The sequence below is a fragment of the Pygocentrus nattereri genome, chromosome 17 (genome assembly GCF_015220715.1).
Source record: "Pygocentrus nattereri isolate fPygNat1 chromosome 17, fPygNat1.pri, whole genome shotgun sequence".
Lineage (NCBI taxonomy): Eukaryota > Metazoa > Chordata > Actinopteri > Characiformes > Serrasalmidae > Pygocentrus > Pygocentrus nattereri.
In genome coordinates, this window is record NC_051227.1 from 10983161 (window position 1) to 11006867 (window position 23707).

General features: G+C 45.6%; 1 protein-coding gene across 1 annotated transcript in view; it reads right to left on the reverse strand.

Annotated features, from left to right (window-relative positions):
* stard10 (StAR-related lipid transfer (START) domain containing 10) overlaps positions 1–23365 on the reverse strand; it is a 46738-nt gene extending 23373 nt beyond the window's left edge. Inside the window, exon 1 of the mRNA XM_017687993.2 lies at positions 22727–23365. Within this exon, the coding sequence (XP_017543482.1) occupies positions 22727–22885 (159 nt within the window). The 5' untranslated portion in view covers positions 22886–23365. The remainder of the gene's footprint in view (positions 1–22726) is intronic.
* Positions 23366–23707: the final 342 nt, after the last annotated feature.

Genomic DNA, 23707 nt, shown 5'->3' on the forward strand with positions numbered 1-23707 from the left:
CTCCAGTCAGGTGTTATATGTTTACAATACTGCCTTAGAGTAAACCCAGAGCTAGTCCATCTACCGGCTGCTCCAAGCTGGATTCATACTGTTACACACACACACACACACACACACACACACACACACACACAGTCAGAAATTAAGGTTCTGTTTAGGTCCATTTCTCCTTCATCGAAGTTCAAACAGTGTAAATGTTCCCTCAAAGCTCCAGCAGTGGGTTTAAGGTCTGATTGTGAAGCTTAATTCAGTTTCTCCAGGTGAAAAGTTGGTATTTGTTCCTTTTCATAACCGAATGTTTTAAAGCAGAGCAGTAGAATAAAAGCCTGGAGGCGAGGCGGGGTGTGTGGAGTCAGTCCAGCTTAGAACATATCATTTCAGTGGATTATGGTTCAGTTACGTTCCCTGACTGAAGGGACTGAGACGGAGCCTTGAGGGAACCACCCCAGTGACGGTTTAGTGCCTTCATTTCTGAGAGTTTATTGTATATTTGAGTGTCTATAGTGTCGTAACACCATTGTTGTCAAAGGTTTTCCTTAGAAACGCGACCAAAAGTGTTTGCATTGCTCCATCACTAGATAGATCCACTGGATTCCCTTTCCCTTCCCAGGATCCAGCATCCAAAAGGGTTCTTCGAAGCAATGCTATAGAAAAATGACTTTCAATGGATGGTTCTTTAAAGTACGACCCCCTTTCCAACGAAATGCAAAGATGTGCAAATCATTTAAACCCTATATTCAACTGAACACGTTTCAGAGACAGCACATCAAATGCTAAAACCGAGGAACTGGTTTTTGAAAAATATAAGCATATTTTGAATTTGATGGCAGCAATGTGGTCCAAAAGTATCTGTAAAGTATCTTTCCACTGTACTACTACTGTACAGTGAGGCCATGCAAACCACATGCAAGCATGGCCACGAGCTCCAATGCAAATGAGAGTTAACGTTACATGTCCAGCACACAGCTGTGACAAACTGACCATAGAGATTTAAGTCTACTTTGTCCTTCACGCCCTCACTCACTCTCGCTATTACATCCTTCCTCATGCTCTCACTGGTAAGTGGTGCACTCATATTTAATAAATGCAGTGTGTGTGTTATTTATACATACATACACACACACACACACACACACACACCAGGCATAACATTCTGACCACCTCCTTGTTTCTATGCTCATTGTCCATTTTATCAGCTCCACTTACTGTATAGCTGCACTTTGTAGTTCTACAGTTACAGACTGTAGTCCATCTGTATCTCTGATACTCTGTTACCCTGTTCTTCAGTGGTCAGGACCCCCATGGACCCTCACAGAGCAGGTACTATTTGGGTGGTGGCTCATTCTCAGCACTGCAGTAACACGGTGTGTTAGTGTGTGTTGTGCTGGTCTGAGTGGATCAGACACCACAGTGCTGCTGGAGTTTTTAAACACCTCAGTGCTGCAGCTGGACTGAGAATAGTCCACCAACCAAAAACATCCAGCCAGCAGTGTCCTGTGGGCAGCATCTGTGACCCCTGATAAAAAACTAGAGGATGACCAACACAAACTGATGAGCTGATGAGCAGATGAGCTGTCGTCTCTGACTTTACATCTATAAGGTGGACCAACAAGGCAATAGAGTGGACAGTGAGCGGACACAGTGTTTAAAACCACTGCAGAGCTTTCAAAAAACAATCGGTAAGCTGTGGCGCTGCCTACCAGAGAAAAAGGGCTCCCGAACGGATCCAGATCAATCATTTTTTTACAGCATTAATAAAGATGCCAGAATAAAACTGAGGCAGGGCTGCAAGTCAGACCATCTGTATTTACACATCCTCGCTGTCTGGAGGAAAACCTGCATCTCTAGAACAGCACCTGCACTTAACTTTAAGGCACATTAATGTAAAGAGGTGTTTTTGGTCCATTCATCATGAAATTTGAAACTGCCGTGATGGAAAAAATAAAAATGGACAAAAATTTTCACATGCGGATTTTTCACTGCAGGGCCAAGCAGGTTCCGTACGGAGGAGGGGGGCTTAGAAAGCCTTGCTCAGCGCGGTTTCCTCAACACAATGAGCTAACCGTGCTCAGGGCCTTGGGACCGCTGGGTAGGATGATGTAACGCGGCTCAACGCTGATGTCGGTACTGTGCGTCAGCATCCTGCGTCATTTCACTTCCAGCTCTGCTGACCACTGAACAGGTTTGATTCTGACCGACGCAGGCTTTACCGACACGAGTTTAGATGATGATGACCCGACCCCAGGCAAGCGAAGCGGAGCGGCAGTGTTGGAGGGACAGAAAGCTACGATTAAACATGTTCTGAGGTGTCTGCAGCTGTAGCCTCTTAGCTAAGCTAATGCTAACTGGCTCTTTCCTCCTGGCTAGCTTAACAGCTTCAACTCTTCTGGGAAGGCTTTCCACAAGGGTTAGGAGTGTTTATGGGAATTTTTGACCGTTCTTCCAGAAGTGCATTTGTGAAGTCAGACACTGATGTCGGACTAGAAGGCCTGGCTCACAGTCTCCACTCTAATTCAACCCAAACGTGTTCGATCAGGTTGAGGTCAGGACTCTGTGCAGGCCAGTCAAGTTCTTCCACACCAAACTGGCTCATCCATGTCTTTATGGACCTGCTTTGTGCACTGGTGCGCAGTCATGTTGGAACAGGAAGGGGCCGTCCCCAAACTGTTCCCACAAAGCTGGGAGCATGAAATTGTCCAAAATCTCTTGGTGCTGAAGCTTTAAGAGTTCCTTTCACTGGAACTAAGGGGCCGAGCCCAACTTCTGAAAAACAACCCCACACCATAATCCCCCCTCCACCAAACTTTACACTCGGCACAATGCAGTCAGACAAGTACCGTCTCCTGGCAACCGCCAAACCACGACTCGTCCATCGGATTTCCAGATGGAGAAGCATGATTGGTCACTCCAGAAAACACGTCTCCACTGCTCGAGTCCAGTGGTGGCGCTTTACACCACTGCATTCAACGCTTTGCATTGCGCTTGGTGATGTAAGGTGATGTAAGGCCACATGAAGTCTGGAGGTCTGTAGTGATTGACTCTGCAGAAAGTCGGTGACCTCTGTGCACTATGCCCCTCAGGATCCGCTGACCCCGCTCTGTCATTTTATGTGGCCGACCACTTCGTGGCTGAGTTGCTGTCGTTCTGAGAGAGCATATCATCAGGTGACGTGTTTTATGGTGTATGTGTGGCTACAAGGCTGTTAGCAGTTGGCCACTTTTCTGCATGGTTTTCTTGAGTATTTCCTGGTTCTGATTTAGCAGTACAGCACATGGAAAAAGAAAACCTAATCGGTCTCAGTACAGCACAGTACAGCCCTGAGAAGCATTTGGCTCTATGGTGTGAAGACATACATTTTAGCATGCAAATTAAGAAGTCCTATTGTTATTAATATGGTTGAAACTGACACACCTACACAAGTGTTGCATGTGGAAACCCGTGCGCGTTTTTAATCGCCAAGCACGTTTTGAATCTCATTCGACTCAACAGAAGAAAACGCACCCAATTCACACTGTCGGTCGCAGCGTAAACATAAGCCCATGAAAGCTAACAGCTGTGGAAAATAATTGAAATTGCTCAAATGAACGTGAACAAAAATAATTGTGATGAGGCGATTACGTAATGATTCCGACAGGCCTACTGGTAAACAAAGCATATGCTTCATCTACTGAGAAGACTCCAAAACAAGAACAGCACAGTCTGGCTGAAGAGAAGAGGGAGAAAAGAGAGTGGGATTTCCTTCAGCAGGCAAAAGTCACCATGAGTGGGAGGACAGATGTGTGTGTGTGTGTGTGTGTGTGTGTGTGGGCTGGGGAAAGCCCAGAGTCCTTAAGGAGAATCTGACATGTCTTCAAACCACCCACACATACAGAGCTGTGTAGGAGGCTGCTTCCCAGCGCTCGTCTTGAAATTACTGCGCTCGTTACTCGCTGAACTGCAGCGCCGTCATCTCCATCAAAAACATTTCTACAGAAAATGAACATCATCCTGTACATATATGCGCAGCCTAGAGACCCCGACTTTCACTGCACTGTGAAGGAAAGCAGCAGACCTGCCATTTCACGGCACGATCAATGTTATGTAATTATTTATGACTCATCGCTAGCTGGGCGGCTGGTTGTGCACTGGCTGTGAATATAAGCGCACGCTAACTGCTGTGGCGAGTCCTGCTCCTGGCCTGTGAACCATCCCACAGCTCTGTAGGTCTGGCTGGAATGCAGTGATTCCACTGAGCTGGTCATTTCTGTTCAATTTTGTCTGAGACAAAAATTTTCTGTTTTTTTTTTTACTGCAGAACACTTTTACTATAGAACGACAGAGAAGTTACATTTTCACAGCACCTTTCCGAAACCCAAGGATGCTTTATAGAACTAATAAAATACACAATCATCAATAAAACAAAACAAACCACTACGTTCACACAGTTCCTCAGCTAACAGGGACGGGAGTACAGAGTCACTTAGCGGGTCTTAGAACCACTGTTTCTCTGCCTGGGAGGCCTCCTAACTGCAGTGTAGCGTCGCTCAGTCAGCCTCAATAACTACGGCATAAGGTCATTCAGACCACCAGCCCAGGCAACCTTGAGGTGTAGCGTCGCTCGATTGGCCGGTCGAGAAAGCCTCATAGCTGCAGCACAGTGTTACTCACGCCTGCTCAGGCAGCACTGCAGAAAAACGTATCATGAAAACGTCTGGAATTATGATGTTCCTTCCACATCACTCAGCCTGACTTATTTATAAAAATAAAGCACAAACAATTCAGGTGTTTTATGATGGCTGCAACTGTCTGCAGCTAAGCAACACACTTGTATCCATTTCTGTTCGTCATACAGTACCAGAGGCCACGTAAACGAAGTTGAGATTACGCAACTCGACAGGCGTTCGTGTCTTATGATTTAGTCATGCAGTCTGCATGATGTTAACTGGTGAGGTGCACATTTCCATTAGCTGTTAAATACATTTGCCTCGTAACTCCAGAAACAAGCAAAACAAAAAAAAACAAAAAAATTCAGATACCAAATGTGTTTTGGCTGAAAAATGGGCCCATTCACCAGCCACGCCCAAGAAGACATTTCTTCTTAAAACCAACTTGTGTAGTTTCCACAAAGATTCTGACTCACCAGTGTTTTCTTATTTGGTACTTGGGTAAGAACAGAACCTACACACAAAGGTGAGAACAGTTCTGCGCTTTAAGATCACGACATGAACCTGACATAGACCGTTTTCTTAGGGTCTCTCTTAAGAACACACTGAAGACAAATAAAGCTCATATTAGTGAATGAGGCCCAATCCCATTAATCTGCGTGTTTAGACTTCTGCTCCCCACAAGGAGCACCTGCAGGTTCTCTAGGTTCCTCCTTTACACCACGGGAGGAGCACGTCTCTGATCCAACTGAGATATGCTTCTCGTTTCATTCTGGCCACTGCAGACCACTGTGGACATTCAATGCCACAGATCATGCCACTCTCAGGCCCACGGCACACAGCATCGGGTGCGTCCTCATCAGTTATGTTTTGCCAGAAGGCCTCACTCGTCCTGCAGTGCTGTGGTTCAGAACGCAAACATCCATCATATCAGTCACAATCACTCACGCGAGCGGCGCTGACGTGCCGCCTCCTTCACAGAGCTGCTGAGCAGAGCGCCGGCACCTCTGCTCTGGCTTTTACAGCCGTCGAGCTCAGACGACAAAACCAAACATCAGCAGTCACCCACACTTACTCACTCAGGGCTTTCTGGGTAAGAAACACTAAGCAATAAATTAGGCTAGTGAGCTTGTGTGAACATCCCTTGATCGCACCCTCAAGTCATTGCTGACTGTAAATAGTACTGCAGAGAAGGGGGCGATCATTTCTGGCCACGGTGGCAGATAAACAAGAGAAGATCTCCCATAATGGCTACTACCACAAGGAAGCACCGGCCTATACGCACCAGAAACAGTCAGAAACTCACAGCCAAAGTGTGAATCACACTTTAACAGCCTGTCAAGCACTTTCAGTTAAAATAATACGGCCTTGTAAAGTTAGCCTACATACTACTGTTAACGTAGCCTGCGGTTCTCGTTAGAGAGTGATGGAGCCATATTCAATTCCATATTTAATATGTATAGAAGGCTACAGGTGCGCTGTGTGATGCCACAGATGGATGCTTAGCTGTCCTGTCCTGTTATTAGGCAGTGGACAACCACGACCGTTAAAGCTAGGCCTCTGGTTTGGGCCTTAAATGTCAATTCTCAGTGCCAGAGAGGGGAGGGGTGGAGACACCAGCACGATAACTCTAATTTAGGCATGGACAGTTAAAGCTTCTAAAAGCCATTAACCCAATTTTACCTCGTGTTTCACTGCCGTCGGAACAAAACCTCACATCTCCATTTTCTGTTGTTTTTCAATGTTTAAGATCATTTGAAAATGCCTAAAGCCCTTTACACTGTGGGTAAACGTCATGGTGAAAGGACCCAAAGAGAAATGGCCCAAAATGACTTGTCTGTTTCCACTGACTCGCACTGAAAGTAAAGCTTTTCCCTTCTCCTGTAAAAGTAAAAATCCTCCAGATTGGAGCCACTATTGTTTTCCAATTGACTGAAACTTGGATAGACTACTGCTCACATTTGCAGTCAGTGACATATTTACAACCAAAAGTGGTTCCACTGGAAATCCAAACATGATTCCACTGCCACTACCTAATACCACTGTTAGGGAGTGTAACATGTTAGACCTTCAGTTCAGCTCCTGAAGGCCTAACCAATTGGAGAGATCACTGGGTTGTATCTACATTTACATTTACAGTATTTGGCAGATGCTCTTATCCAGAGCAACTTACAGTTTTGATTGATACACAGGTGAAGGTGGTGTTAGGAGTCTTGCCCAAGGACCCTTACTGGAATAGTGTAGGGTGTTTGCCCAGCAGGGGATTGAACCTCAGTCTACAGCGTAGAAGGCAGAGATGTTACCCACTACACTAACCAACCACTATGGTATCACTGTGGTATCTACTTAGATACCACAGGAAAGGAACTCATTGGATCATTTTCTGTTGGCCACTTAAGGCTCTCAACTCTCGCTTCTGACAAAACTAACAATTAAAAAACAAAGGTAATCATACAAGACTCGCAGGGTTTTAAAAGGACCAGCACGATCATATGAAATCAAAAAGAAGTAAAAATTAGATGCGCATTTTTAAATTTATATCCATCTGGCCTTTTCTAAGACTAGGAGCTGGTAATTAGGGCAAGAGCTTTTGACATTTAATCCTGAATCCTAATACTGTTCATTAACTTAAGCCTGTAATAAATCAAATAAAAGATAAGGCCAGCTTTGGGAGTCAGACATTGTATTGCAGTGGAGAGTCCCAGCTCACTGGACAATTTTAGACCTAAGGTGGACGCCTCAGAGAGGATTCTGCTTTCGCTGAACTCAGGTCAGTATTTTTATCCCAGGAATTGTGTTTAAAAAGGGGCACATGTAAATGAACTGGATGGTCAGAGGAAGCCGCAGGACCCTTCAATCAGCACGGTTACACCAGAGACCTTCCAGAGAAAACACCTGCGCATTGTGGGGAAATACAGTTATGACTGTTATCACGACACCATCACTGCTCAGGAGACAACAGATCTGGATCAAACCAAGCAAGAGCACGGGGGGGGGCGTGTACGGAATGGATCGCTCCGGATCCCTCTAGGGAGGCATCACTGCAGCGAAGGGAGTGGGTATGGCAGTTACGAGGCAATGAGCTTCACAGGGGTCTAAACAGTCTTACTCAAGCACAAACACACTAAAAAGCAGCAAGAGGCACAGACATGCAGAGCGGGAGGGGAGGGGAGGGGCGGGGAGGGGCAACGAGAAGGAAAACGTTATTTAAAGCAAGACTACAGCAGACGCAACGTCTCCCAACTCCAATCTAATCAAATCGGTCACAGAGAAACTTCAGGTGTCAGGTTGGCTAATGCCACTGCTTTTAGCTGTGCTCCCTACTTCTGTCCACTGCTGTAGATAACAAGTCATACAGTGTCAGAATTACATAAGCAGGACTATTAGGCCCCATTAACCGTCATTAACATGCATCCTGGGCGCTGGGATCAGTGGACAGTGCCACATATAGATGGGAGTCTGGGGTTTAATCAAGTTTAATGATTAAAATGATTAGCGGAACTCCAAGCAAACAGGAAACTGTCTGCAAATGTTCTCCTACGTTCAGCGAATTTGAACGCACCAGTGGCGGCGACGCCAAGACGCGAGTGTGTATACATGCACTCAATAATCCGATCATATTCAGATTTCCGCAGTTATCTGATTATTCAAATGGTCGTGTTAACACCACACTCCGATCCAGAGATCCGAATAAGAAATCAGACAAAGAGGCTCAGTAATCAGATTTCTCAGTGCTGTGAGCTCTTACTCTGATTTCTTTCCGATTTCTCAGTCTGATCATACGCGAGATCAGACGGTGGATGTCTCGAGACGCAGCAACACACTGCTGCAGTGGCGTGGAAACCAAACACGAAATAATATATTAATAATAATAATTTTCATCTTCTAGATGATGTTTGTTCATGTTATCAGGTGAAGTGGAGGGATATTTAAAAATAAGCAGTGGTATGAAGCTTCATGTTAGGTTTACATCACGTCTTCTTCTGTGAGTTTATTGACTGGTTGTGACACAAAAATCTGATTACCGTCCAACTCCTGTAGACCTGAACTTTCCCCATCAGATTATTAAGCGCATGTAAACGCACTGATCAGATCACTGACAAAATCTGATTTTCTGCAGTTATCGGATTATTAAGTTATTATTATTAATTATACTTGTACAGTTACATAAACTTTATGCTCATTTAAACCGTTTACAGCTCACTGCACTGATCTGTAATGATTTACAAGAGAAATCAAACATTCTGAAATCGGATTAATCTTTTTGAATCAGCCTGTTTCTGAATGAAGGAATACCAGCACAAATCTGACGAAACACTTCAGACAGCAGACACGTCTCGGCTGTGTGCTTGGGGTAAGGGAGTGAATGAGGCACGATGGATTTGGGTTGAACTATAGCTTTGACCTAAAGATCGCCTCACTGATGACACAGTGCTCTCAGCGCTGTGACTAATGCATCCTGTAGGGCTTCAGAGGAGACGTTAATCTATACATTCACAGACGCGCTGAGTGAAGCCTGATCTTCTCTGCTGTCTTTATCCTCCTCTCTGCTTCAGTAGAGGAGTTTCTCCGGCGTCGGCACTCTGCATGTTACTGTTCTTTACTGACGTTTCCCCGAGGAGGACGCAGGTCAGCAGAGAGAGCCCACACACTCACACACACAGAGACAGACACTCACACGCGCAGAGACAGAGACAAACACACACACGCAGAGACAGAGACACAGACACACACGCAGAGACAGAGACACACACACACGCAGAGACAGAGACACACACACACGCAGAGACAGAGACACACACGCAGAGACAGAGACACACACACACACAGAGAGACAGAGACACACACACACACAGAGAGACAGAGACACACACACACACAGAGACAGAGACACACACACACACAGAGACAGAGACACACACACACACACAGAGAAACAGACACACACACACACAGAGAGAGACAGAGACACACACACACACACACAGAGAGAGACAGAGACACACAGAGACAGAGACACACACACAGAGACAGAAACACACACACGCAGAGACAGAGACACACACAGAGACAGAGACACACACACAGAGACAGAAACACACACACGCAGAGACAGAGACACACACATACATGCAGAGACAGAGACACACACATACATGCAGAGACAGAGACACACACATACATGCAGAGACAGAGACACACACATACATGCAGAGACAGAGACACACACACACACACACACACACAAAACTGCAAGCAACCTAAAACACTTACAAAGCACACCACAACTTTCTCGCTCTCTCGCTGCTCTCTCTCTCTCACTCAAACACAATACCACCACAAAAACACAAACCTCTGCTTTGATGTGGCTCGATGGTGGTGATGAGCCCTGAGTGAACATGATGACATCATATGAGACAAAAGGCACTTTGCCGCTTCTGTGCTGCCTCATCCTGAGTTATTTCATCATCTACAACGATCCAAAAGGTTTGATTTACCTGGGCAGGTACACGAACGCAGTGCATTTAACACGGGGGTCGGCAACCCGAACGCTAAGAAGAGCCATTGTGTCCTTTATGTCCATTTTCCTACCTCTGCTGTTAATGAGCCTCAGCGTGTGCTGATGTCCCAGTATAGACTGAAAATGTATATCAACAATAACACAGACTTACTCTGCTCTGCTTTCAGCTTCTGCTCAGCTATAGCTGCTTTTCTCACATCTCCAGCAGGAACCTTCCCTCAAAAGATCAGTTTCCATTTCTCATGAGACTAAAGTCTCCAGCTTCTCGTTTGAACTTTCCTTTTCCACTGTAAATGGCTAATCTGTTTCTCTGATACTCTGTTACCCTGTTCTTCAGTGATCAGGACCCCTATGGACCTCACAGAGCAGGTAACTACAAAGTGTAGCTATACAGTAAGTGATGCTGATAAAATGGACAATGAGTGTAGAAACAAGGAGGTGCTCACAATGTTATGCCTGATGAGTGTACTTCAAAAAAATAACGATAAAAAAAAAAAAAAAAAAAAAAAAAAAAAAAAAAAAAAAATCAGCAATGCAAATATTACAAAACGTACCGTCATCATGGGCAAAAATGCTGGATTCTTGCCTTCTCGTCTCCCCCTCACCTTTTATTCAGCTTAAATAAATGAGAGAATGCTAAATCTCTCCTGACATGACCTCTCCTCGGTGGACGTCATGACCAAGACAACATTTACACACTTCATTAGGGGTGTCGATACACATCAGTATGGCAACGTGTGTTTCGTGACACTGTATCGATTCTGAACAGCTCAGTATTGGTTTTTCACGCAAACGTTCGCTGCAGACTCGCGGCTCCTTGTGTGCTGCGTTTAAACTGCCGACTGCTAGATGGCAGTGTTGTAATCCATTTTCAGCCATTAGACTCTTCCACTAAGGTGCACCGCTAACATCAGCACAAGCAAGCTGACTAGTAAGGCTGCCACTGACGGCTGAACTGCAGACACTCAGACCAGCACTGCTTATCGTTTGGGGCCAGTCGTGGGCTGGAGGTTAGGGAACCAGCCCTGTGACCGGAAGGCCGCCGGTTTGATCCCCAGTGCCGACAGTCCATGACTGAGGTGTCCTTGAGCAAGACACCTAACCCCCAACTGCTCACCGGGCGCCGTGGATAGAGCTGCCCACCGCTCCGGGCAAGTGTGCTCACTGCCCCCTAGTGTGTGTGTTCACTAGTGTGTATGTGGTGTTTCACTTCACGGATGGGTTAAATGCGGAGGTGAAATTTCCCCATTTGTGGGATTAAAAAAAGTATCACTTAACTTACAGCATCACATTATACTGAATCTTAACCCCAGTACTGCCAGGTTCTTGCCAAGACACAGCTCTAGTAAAGATGCTTCAGCAGTGGAATCCGAGAGGGAATGTGATTATCCTGAAATAAGATCCCGGCTGTGATTTGGTGGCCGTAGATCCTCACAGCCATGATATTATTGGTGATAACTCACTCCTCGAGTGTTCTACTGCTTTAATATAGCAGTTAAATAAATACAGTAAGAGATGAATAAACTGGCCGTGAACGCGGCGTTTAATATGTTTTAATGTTCAGTTCCTTCCTCCAAATTATAGCTCCTTAATGAGCAGCTTAACGAGCTCCGCCCACTTGCTGCTCAGTCTGCTGTAAGCCCCGCCTTCTGAAGTACTGAGCCATAAAACTGACCCAATATCAGGTTCAGCTCAGTTTGGTCAGTTTTTTCCAGATCAGTATTAATGTTGTTTTGTTCCAGCCGGTCTGTAAAGCTTCTTACAGCCTGTTTAGTTTGGCCAATGGTGTTGGGTTCATTTCTGGCTGATTCCAGGTTGTTCAGCTGTTCTTCTGTCACAGCTGCCGACTGAAAAGCTGCTCAGTGGTGACGACAGTTTGGGAATTTAGTGTCGTCTCGTCTTCAGAGTCGGACCAAATCGGCTGTCGGTCAGATGTGATCTTGACAGTGTCCGTTTTCTGTTTGTGGCAAAGTAAGAAGTGAAGAACATTGAAATGGCTCGAGCGTCTCCTACAGCGATGTTATGGTGAAACACTTCTCAACCAATCAGCTTGCGTGGCCGGAACTAAATGCTGTATTATATTTGAGTGTTAGTTTGCTCCGCTGTTTTAAAAAAAATCTGCTCAGCATTAGAGAACATACATAATTGCTAATAATAACTGAATGATATAGAAAATGGTTATATGTCTATCGTCCAGGCAGGTCGAGCTGGTCAGCTCATTTTCCAGCGAGTACATTTGCATATCAATGCCGAAGGGGTTCTGAAAGGGGTGTGTGGCGAGGAAAGACTGTACTGAGGGTAACAAACTGTTTGCACAGCTAACTGCCACTTGATGTAAAAGAGCCCTTATAAGTTTGTCCCAGAGCTCCACAGGCCAAGCCTTCATTTTCATATCAAACAGACAGAAACAGATAGAGAACGGCAGAAAGACTCGTTTGTCTATCTGGCCTCCTTTTCTCTGTGTTTGCACCACCTGCCCTCATTAGGGGTGAGCAGAGAGAGCACAGACGCATCTGATTTAATGGGAAGGTCTGCTCGTACTACAGCCCTCAGCACAGAGCAGACCTGCACCAAACGCTCGCACGTCATCATGCCCTGTGATGGTTCCTCCATGCCTAATGGCCTAAAACAGGAGCCAAAAATCGCTTACAAGAGCGTAAAGATTACTCACCATCAAGCCCCCCACAGCAGTGCGACAGAGGGAGTGAATGAATAGAGGAACGCCTAGAGCTACATCCTCCTTTCAGCGCCTACGGAGCATCTTTCTGGACTTCCTCATCACGGAACTGATCCCTTACAGAAGGAGGACGAGAGCGTGAGAGATGCCTCAGGAGGGAGAGCAGGAGAGCAACCTCCACTACAGTTTTCACCTCCGCTGTGGGAACTGAGGCTAATTCCACAGTTCAATCCTGGAATTCCATCTTATCAGACGCTTTCCCATCTTTTAATACAGAACCTGGGACGTGCATTTCAACAAAGTATTCCTAAAGATACACGAACAATCGGTTAACGAGGGGGAGACTAGCTCACCTTCTTAGGTGGCAGCAAGGGTGTCGCAGCATGAGGAAGAACAGCCAGCGTACAGTTAGGGGAATTCCACCGGTGTCTCAAAATTTCCGCTTAATAAAATGATTCAATCTGAGGGTTTTGAACACTGAACAGTGGTAGTGATAGGAACCAGACGTCCACCAAGTGCTCCTAAAAGCTCCTGCACAGAAAGTTACTACACTATTGCACGACTGTCTGTATCTGCACTATTTATACCCACAGACCTTAATCTGTATGTGCCTTATATCACTTTAGTGTTCATTTCAGGACCTGATATATTTATAGTTTTCTATAATTAGTGTTTATTTTTACAATTAGTGATCAGAGTCTATTTAAATTCACATTTTTCCTGTTTACCGTCTATTTAATGCTACACACTCGCTGCACCACAGGGTCTGAGAGTGACGCAGGTACAGTGCACCATATGCCCTGGATACAAATCTCCAGCCTGATGTCCAAGACGTCGATTTACAATTACAAATAACAACAAGCAGCGATTCAGAAATCCACTTCAACCTGTATCCTTTATCCTTTCAGCTTCATGGCTCCTTCGTAAACACACTCTATTCTAAAATGAATGCCTGCAACACATTCCAAAAATGTTAGGACAGGGGAGGGTAAGACTAGGAACACTGAAATGTTATAAACCATCTTAAACAGGTGATGCAGTGATGCTTGGAGCATCCAGTGAAGGCCTAATCCTCTGAGTGAGGAGGAGTCGAGGTTCGCCACTTCACCCCAAAATGCATCAGCAAGCGATCCAGCATGCTCCTCAGCCTGGAATCGCATCACAATACAGAGATTACGAGTCAATATATTGCGATTTTTTAAAATGCAATTCGGGAAAACGGCCACAGCACAAAACACCACCACATGCAGAAAATCTGAGATTTGAAAAATCTGAAAAGTCCGCTTCCTATTCATCAGCTTCTGTCTCGAATATTCCCGCTCCACCTTAAAGGGCGCAGCAGTTATTATTACAACACCTCAGGCACTGGAATGCAACAACTGCACCACTTAAGGTAGAACAGGAAAATACAAACAGGAAGAAGCCTTGTCTAATTCTCCTGGTCAGTAAATGTTATCAGCATTTAAAGAAGCCCGTACCCATCATGCTATAGGAGTACCATGTAGGGGTAATCTGCATATCTCTGACAGCACCACTAACGCCGAACACGTCTAAGAGCAACATATGCCGCCTTCTAGGAGCCGTTTTTCAGTGATGTCCATGCTTTTATCAACCTGACAACACCAAACCACATCCTGCTGGTGTTACAACAGCACGGCTGCGCAATCAGAGTGCGGGTGCTAAACCGGCCGTCCTGCAGTCCAGAACTGCCTCCTGTTCAAAATGTGCACCTTACTGAGCTCAAAATACAACAAACGCCCTGTACGGCTGCACGGCGGTAGAATGGCAAAAAAAAAAAAAAAAAAAAAAATGGTACTTTCAACAGCGGATCAGTTTCGGTCTTCGGGCTCCAAACTAATATCTAGTGCTGGTAAAGGAAAGGTGATGCAACACAGTGGTAAACATTTGTCTGGATTGTGCTGAAGGCATCAAATCTAGAATGAGTATATTTAAATAGAAAACTATGTTCATGAGGCAAAGCAGTAAATACATTGTTTTGGATTGCGTTATTAATACTATTAATATTTAATCATCACTGCTTTCCATCTTTATTAGCATCTCCCATACTGTCCCAGCTTTTGCGGGGTTTGTACATGAGAGGCACATTGTCTGGTCATTCTGGATAGATAAATGGCTATATTTGTCTTTAAGGCATCACAACACCTGATTCCCATCACCAGCACTGTAAATAAATCAGTCTACAACAAACAATTTTGCCTCAAACCACTATAGATGACCATTTCCATCTCAAAGAATTGTGACGGATTCTTGGGGGAAAAGAAATCTGTACATGCAAGTGCTTTTTTTAAAACCTCGTCATCATATTTCATTGCTTGAGGACACATACCTATAAATAGTATCGTCTGATCAGGACAAACACGTCTCTTTGGTGCGGCGACGTCGGTCTCAAAACATTGCCTTTGGCCCAACAACGTGTGTGGAAGCAGAGATGGTTACAGTTAATAAAGAGAGGCTGTGAAAACCGTCGACTCTCTCAGACGCGCTGGTGATGGCAGCAAAACGACCGTCATCCACAACTGCAGGAAGGTGGGATGATAACGAATTGATAATGAACTGATGGTCTTATCCATTACCAGTAAACACAGTGCCTTTTACTAACGGCTGGATGTGTCATAACTTGGATTCATGTAATCAGAACTTGGCCTACTTGCCGTTCATGGTCATTAAAGGCTTGCCTGCACATGCATCCGATTAGTCGGCACAGAGAAACCACTCAAAGTAGCCTTGTTGGCCGCTTGGAGTAAAACTTTTCAGCTGTGGGGTCTACACAGTGAGTAAAAGGTGTCGCTCCGTCGTCTCTTATGTGCTGACGGGGCCACGGAATCATTCATTTCTGCTTAATGCCATCAGTGGCAATAAGCAGCCCATCTAATGAGAATACTGTTCAGCAAAAGCACCATATAAAGCACACAACAGCAGCCCAACTTACTGGTCTTTATTATATTATTCTTTTCTGTTTGCAAATTTCGAGATAGAAGCACAGAATTTGGTAGAATAGCAGAGCCAATACTGGAACAGCAGGCTTGTGATTTTGGAACCGATCGCACAAACAGTTTCCATACAGCGTTCCCTCAAACTCTGTAGCAACTGCCTGGGATAATACAGGAAGAGCCCAGCGACACCTTAGCAGCCAGCGTGGATTTCACAGCGATAGCCTAGCAACATCTTAACAACCACCTGGGATACCGCAGCAATGGCCTAGTAAGTGCGTGGCATTTCCCAGCAACAGCGTCGTGAAGCCAACGTTAGAATGTGTTGGTCTGTGCTCTTCTACTTTTTATTTAGACTTTTTTGGTTTCACAGGTTTCCTGTGCTGGCAGGAGTTGCTGCAGCCCCCCAGCACCACTACTTCCTGTGGCTATGTTAATCAACTATGCAGATCAGTGCTATATCACACAGACATAGAACATCGCAGCAGTCTGGCGTGTGGTGAGCATAGCAGTTCAGATGTCATATAAGCTGATGTGAACAACACTTTGGACGGATTCTCTGGAAATGAATGGCTAAAACTAATCCTAGGTCATTATTCATGTCATTCGACCCATGACTATTATTATTAGAGGCTTTCAGACCAGACCTGGACCAGACTTCATTTGGGAAGCCATTTAAAACAGAGGGTCAAACCAAAAACCCTGAGCTGAGGCGATGTGTATTTTTCCACAGGCCTTTAAGATCCGGGCAGATCAGCGCTCTGAGCCGACAAATAAGAGGGTTCTGTACTGTCTATTCAAACCATCTCAAATAACAGCTTATTTACTCGTACCCTTTCTCTGCAAGTCTCACAGACCAGGTTACAACAAGCGGCTATCGTGGGAACGAGGACACTGGAGCAGCACCTGGACGAGCCAGCGCAAATATACCACGTACAGAAGCTTAGCAATGTCACGCAGTGGAAAAAAGAACAGCGTTTCTGCAGGCATATAATGCTGAAAGTACCTTCTTAAGGCCACTTTGAATATAAAGACATTTAAAGCACAGCACATTCATATGGAAGGGTAAATGCAGGCTGAACAGCAGGCGTAGGAAGCAGCCCCCCAGAGTCAAATAGATTATATATTTAAGGTGACATCTTGTGCCCCTGAGGATCAGCTGAGGTCAGACAACATGCCTGGGTGACATGACAACATGAGATGATTGACAAGTAACCCGAAGGCAATGTGTAAAAGGCGATAATCACCGTTTTGGTAAAAGCACTGAGAGAGAATTATCCTCCTGGGTCGTGGGGGGTGCGGGGCCTATCCCACTAGTCACTGGGAGGAAGGCAGGATACACTCTGGACAGTCCATCACAGGGCAGAGAGACTCACACTCGCACGCAGGCGCACACTCACGCGCACGCTCACGCTCATGCTCACTTTAGTATCTCCAATGCACGTTTTTGATCAGTGGGAGGAATCCTAAGCACCGCACAGATACCTCTTGATTTACTTTACATGAATGGACTCGAAAACGAGGCCGACACACTTCGGCAGCTCACCTCGAAGAGACTCGCTGCAGAACAAAAACAAGCTAAAATGACGAAGTTCATGTAGGGCAGCCAAATTAACTCTAACCTGAAGAGAAAGTTTCTCTGATCCTCGTCTTTGGCTGATGTGCAGCATTTTCTGCACAGTTTGTGTCCCAGTGTTTTGCTGGATTATTCTGCTGCAGTAGGAAGGAAAACGCCATGTTTTTAATGTGGAAAGCAAACGGGAACAATTTTGGAAATCACAGTCTAAAGCAGGGAGTGCTGTTAGCACACAAGTTTCCCAAATCGGTTGCAAAGAAGCTCATGAACGCACGTATTGGCAGTAACATTTATTACAATGACAGGCTCTCAGAAGATACCGCCTACTCCACATTATGTCGTTTAATATGTGAACATTTCATTAAAACAGTTAACACTGAAGAAAAGGACTAAAACAGAACAGAGAGCAGGTCAAAGCCGATAGACAGTGCATATTTCTGTTTTTATTTTTTTTGGGTGGGGGACAATATGATCAATAATCATGATATTTGTAACCAGAATATGTTGTGCTAATTTTTTTTAAAAGCTTCCTGGCCTAATGTCAAGACCACCACTATTCACACAGTCTAATTTAATGCTGTACTTTTTACTTTGATCTCCTTTCCTGGGTCTTAAATTTGAATTGACTCTGAATCAGAGTTGACTCAGAGTTTTTAGAACCAAACAACCCTAATATACAGCCAAATCAAGACTACAGATACGGGGAAACGCACAATAATATCTCAATTACAACAGACGTGATAACAAGTGGCCATGACAGTCAACAGATCACAACACAGTCAATAGGTGCTGAATAATTAAAGTCACAGTAATAAGTGACTCATTTGTAAATGAGCATTAGTCGAGTTACTGGACAGGAACGTGTTGGCTGGCTTCTTCCTGGACTTTCCCGTCCTCGTAATCCTCTCGCTCCTCAGCACGACGGCTTCGTAAATTAACAGTTTAATGCCTCCTTTCAACATTAATACCACTCTGTGTGAATGCGTGGCAGTTACCCACCATCCCTCTTCTTTCCCCTCTGCAGTGCTGACGTCAGGATTCCGGCAGGTGACATTTCGTCCCAGCAGTGATGGAAAGTAAACTTCTGTCAGCAGCTCTTGTTTACACTCGGATAAGCGCGCCGCCTGGCCACGCCGATAACCAGCACACCGCCAATGACGCATCCTGGCTGCCACACTGCGCTTCCACAACACAGGATTTCCCAATCTGGGTCCTGTACTGCTGCTTCTTAGTGCTTTCCCTGTTCTCAACACAACACCTCACTCAGTCCCTGCTGAGGGTAAACAAGCAGATCTGCCAGCTATTGATCATGTGATTGATCAGTCAAGACGTATTTGGCGTCTGAAGGTTACCCTGGAGCTATTAGGCTATTTTAGCTAACCGGTAAAAGGAAGCTCATATTCCACCAATTAGCACTGCACTCGCTGAACACCTCAATGATCGCACACCTGTCTCGACTTGTTTAGTAATCTAGAATGGAAAACACTACACTTATGATTGTGAACGCACACTTTATTTCTGTAGGCTGTAGCAACCACCTGGGATGATACAGCCATGGCCCAGTAACTACTCAGCAACCAGTTGGAATGATATAGCAACCACCTGGGATGATATAGCAACCATGGCCAATTAACTCCTTAGCAATCACCTGGGATGATATAGCAACCACCTGGGATAGCACAGCAACACCCTAGTAACTCCTTAGCAACCACCTGGGATGATACAGCAACAGCACATCCAACAGCTTAGCAACCACCTGGGATGATACAGCCATGGTCCAGTAACTTCTCAGCAACCAGCTGGAATGATATAGCAACCACCTGGGATAATATAGCAACCATGGCCAATTAACTCCTTAGCAATCACCTGGGATGATATAGCAACCACCTCGTTCAAGCTCGTTCATGATTTCCTTTTCTAGTTTTTTGGCTTAGCAGGTTTCCTGTGCTGGCAGGGCTGCTGCAGCCCCCCAGCGCCCCTACTTCCTGAGGCTATGCTGTCATCACCCTTACACCTTTCACAACACACCATGTTCATATCATATAAGCTGTGGAGCATCTCTCTGGAAACAAATGGCAAAAAATATTTCTAGACCATCACCTGGACATCATATAAGCCATGAGTATTCTTATTAGAGGCTTTCAGATGAGAATTCGTTTAAAATAGAGGGTCAGACCTAAAGCCCTGAGCTGAAGCAACGAACACACGTCCAGGGATTTAAGAAATAAAATCAATATAAACACGATATAAAATGGGTATTGGGTGGCTGTCAGTACTCATGAGGGGGGCTGCTCATCTATAGCCCATTCCTGGGAAACGGTGATATTGCATGCCAAGTTATGCACCGTGCGCTTGTTCATCTGTAGCTACATAAGATTTGTTATATTTCTTAAAATGGAACAAAATATATTTGGCCAGCTGTCAATGTCCTTAGTATCTGAAGCCTATCTGATGTAAAAGCACCACTGCAGTTCTAAAGCAGCGAACTTACAAACCTGACCGACTTCTCCAGAAACAAGAGCAGGAAACACAGTGTTCAAGTGAAGATGATGCACCTGTCTGTCTGTCTGCCTGTCTCTCGCCCTCCCTCTCTCTGCAAACACTCCCGTGTCAACACACCTGGTCGGTAAAGCCACCGCAGACCAGGATGCGCGTCGCCAGGTAAACACGGGCGCTGCTATAAAACTCAACGGTCTCGTTTGTCCTGAAAACACACGAGGCTGAGAACACGGCGAACAAGGCGAAAAGTCTAGCTGTACGCTTGAAGCCAATCTGTATGTTTAAAATGAAACTCCAAGTTTCTGTATTCTGGACATCTAGACAGCCCAATAACAAACTTCACCAAAATTTAACCTCTTATTCTGCAGGGAGTGTTTTGGTTTGTCCATCTGAATTTAAATGACCAATTCGTAAGGCAAATTATTCAGTAAGTGCATGAAATAAATGTACATTTTATTTATTTATTTATTTTAAAAGCCCCTCAAATGAACAGAACGTGTGTTTTATGATCTCCACATATCACTATACGCTCACAATTTCCTGCTGAAAGCCAAAAATCTCAGACGCTCTTTGTGTTGTTTTATAAAAGTAACGTTTCCAGAGCAGATCACTGAAGAGACGCCGTCTGTTTATAGTTTAGAACCCAGATTTGGGGAAAATCGGGTCGACTTTCAGTAGAAAAACAAACTGAGTTTAGCTTCTTTTATTATAAGGGTTTAAAATGACAGCACCGTCTATTAGACTGGAGAGAAGAGCAACAGCCTCATACGACGTCCAGCTTCTGAAAGGAGCTTATGAAATATGAAAGTTATGAAGACGTTTGATTTGATCTTCCAGAAAGTTACCCAAACCCCAACTCCACAAACCCTTTTGAATTTGTATTACTTATAATTTGGATACATCTTTATTAGAAACCTGCCTACTTTGCTTATTTGTTTTATTTGCTTAGTCTGAAACCTATTCCCCAAAATTAAGGTAACACTAATGCAAAATAGACTTGGCCCATTGGTCAGCAAGCCACCCCCTTTGAGTTCAACGCCATCCCTAGACTAAAACAGGTGGAGAAGGTAACCTGATCCACCAAGTCCCAATTCTGTTTGGATTTTTGGACCTGTATTGCCAACATTACATCCTTAGTGACCGCTGACCTGAGCTACGGTGCAGCCGGAGCCTGACGCATAACCTCTGTGCCACACCATCGTGTACTTGTCGCACATTCCAGAAAATCAGTACGCAGTCATTTAAAAAAAGGCTTATACTGAATTCTACAAGCAGATGGTTCTCCAGAAGCCAGCCGTCATCTTCCTGTAAGGTCAGGTCCATCTCATACTAAACACATCTAATCCAACCAGTCAAGGTCTTAAAAGCCTGGACAGATGGATCAGGCGAGCTCTGCCATAAAGGTCGATCTCCAGGATAAGGATCAGTGAACACCAGCCCACTCATTCCCCATAGTTTTAGGGATTATGCTTCAAACTCTGCAGGTAGATGAAAGAAATCTGGCAGGACCAGTTTCCTGGATGGAGATTAAGCCCAAGCCTAGATTGAAAAGGATTTTCAGAGGTGATTCACCACCGACACTGCAGTTTAATTTGAAACTCAACCCGTGTCCAGGAATGTCAGAATACGCTGTACTGAATGCATCATGGGTATCGCTTCAACAGCTCTGAACTCCTGGATGCACCATTAAAAAAAGCCTGAAATGCACTGAGAATATAAACAACAACCAACAGCAAATACTACACAGTAAAAAGGAGCTGACTGGACGTTAATCAATGTTAATTATGTATTTATTTATTCATTTATTTCGGCCAAATGTTTGATTTTTACAGAGCCTCCACGGCAACACAGTGATTCCTTTTAATAAGGTGTGGCCTTGAGTTAATATACTGAGGCCATGAGTTAAGTTTCTCATAGATGGGCTCAATATATTAATGTGTAGCCTGAATATGCTCATTTACCACCACGAGAAACTTGAGGCCTCCATATATTAACTCGTCACCTTGGTGGCACCACAGATTTTCGCCTGTGTTCGTTTTCGTAGAAATCTTATTTTGGTGGCCACTGAGTCCACGCTACACTCTGACACACTATTAACCTAGGAGATTAGGACTTCCAGAGGGAGGCTTGGTGACCACCATGTTCTACTCATTCACTACATGGAATATGGTCCACATTGAAATCCTACAGGTTGGTGGATCCCCAGAGTGTCTGGTGATCAGCGATCCTGTACTACAATCACTTCATGCCACATGCTCAACTGTACTGGATGCTGGATTTCTGGGTTTGGTGACCACTGACCCAATGCTGTACTCTAATCTCAGTGACTAGGGCAAAGATTGAACTCTACAGGTTGGTGAAGATACAGGTGGAGGTTCGGAGACCACCAAATCCAAGCCATACTCAGGTAAAGCTACAACAAGAGGTTTGGTGACCAGCAAGCCCATGTTATACTCATTGATTTCAGGGAATATGGTTCATATTGGTTGGTGGATCTCCAGGAGGAGGTTTGGTGGTGACTCACGCCCAGGATGTACTCATTAATCTCAGTAATTAGGCTACAGATCAATGTTTGGAGACCACCAAGCCCAACCTATATTCCTTGATTTCAGGGAACAGATCTCATTCTGATCTCTACAGGTTGGTGGATCTCCAGGAGGAGGTTTGGTGGCAAAACAGCCCAACGTCTACTCATTAATCTCAGTGACTACTGTAAAGACTAAACTCTACAGACTGGTGGAGGATACAGGTGGAGGTTTGGAGACCACCAGGCCCATACTATTAATTTCAGGGAAGAGGCTTCATACCGAACTCTGCAGGTTGCTGGACGTCCAGGACCCCAGGAGGAGGTCTACTCACCTTAATCTTATGCAGGGACTTCTCTTCTTCCAGGATCTGGATCCAGACGGTGATGCCCGCCTTGTTGTAGGTGAGGCTCCAGCCCTCGTCCGAGCAGCACTCGCTCTTGAAGCTGCTGAAGGCCCTGTCGTCCGGGATCAGCACCTCCTCCCCGGACATGGTGGCTGACCGCGGCGCGCTCCCGTCTGCTGGAGCGAGCGAGCGAGGGGCGCGCGCTCCCGAGAGACCGGATCCCGAGGGCGCGCAGAAGAGGATAAAGTTCGCTCGTGGGTCAAAAGACGGCCGGACCGAGTTTGTTCGGTCCGGTTACCGTCTGATCTGCGGAACCGCGGGAAAACGAGCAGAAACAACTCAGACTTAGGTTCGACTGGCCGGGAAGCGGCGCGAGCGGCTGCTTCGCTTCTCTTTTCCCCGCCAAACGAAGTCCGAAGCGGCGCGTCTCGAGCAGCCGCGGCTCCGCGGTCCGAGCGCCGCGCTGTTCAGGCGCTGCTGACGCTGTTTTCTCTGCCCGATCCGAGCGGCGGAGCTCCGCGGCGGGGCTGAGCGGGTCGGCGGCGGTGACGCAGAAGACCGACAGGGTCGCCGTGCTCGCGGCACTGCTGCTGTTTGGGAGAGAACAGCGGTGAGACTCGCGCAGGCGCGCGCTCGCGTAACCAGGGACACTATGAGTGATTGGCAGCCCGCACAACCCCGCCCACCTCAGTGCACACGTACGAGAGAGAGAGAGACAGAAACAGAGACAGAGATGGAGAGAGATGAGAGAGAGAGACAGATGGAGAGACAGACAGACAGACAGACAGAAACAGAGACAGAGATGGAGAGATGAGAGAGAGACAGACGGAGAGACAGACAGACAGCGAGAGAGACAGGGGGAGAGAGATAGACAGAAACAGAGATGGAGAGAGAGAGAGATAAGAGAGAGAGAGAGACAGAGAGAGATAAGAGAGAGAGAGAGAAAGAAAGTGAGACAGACAGAGAGAG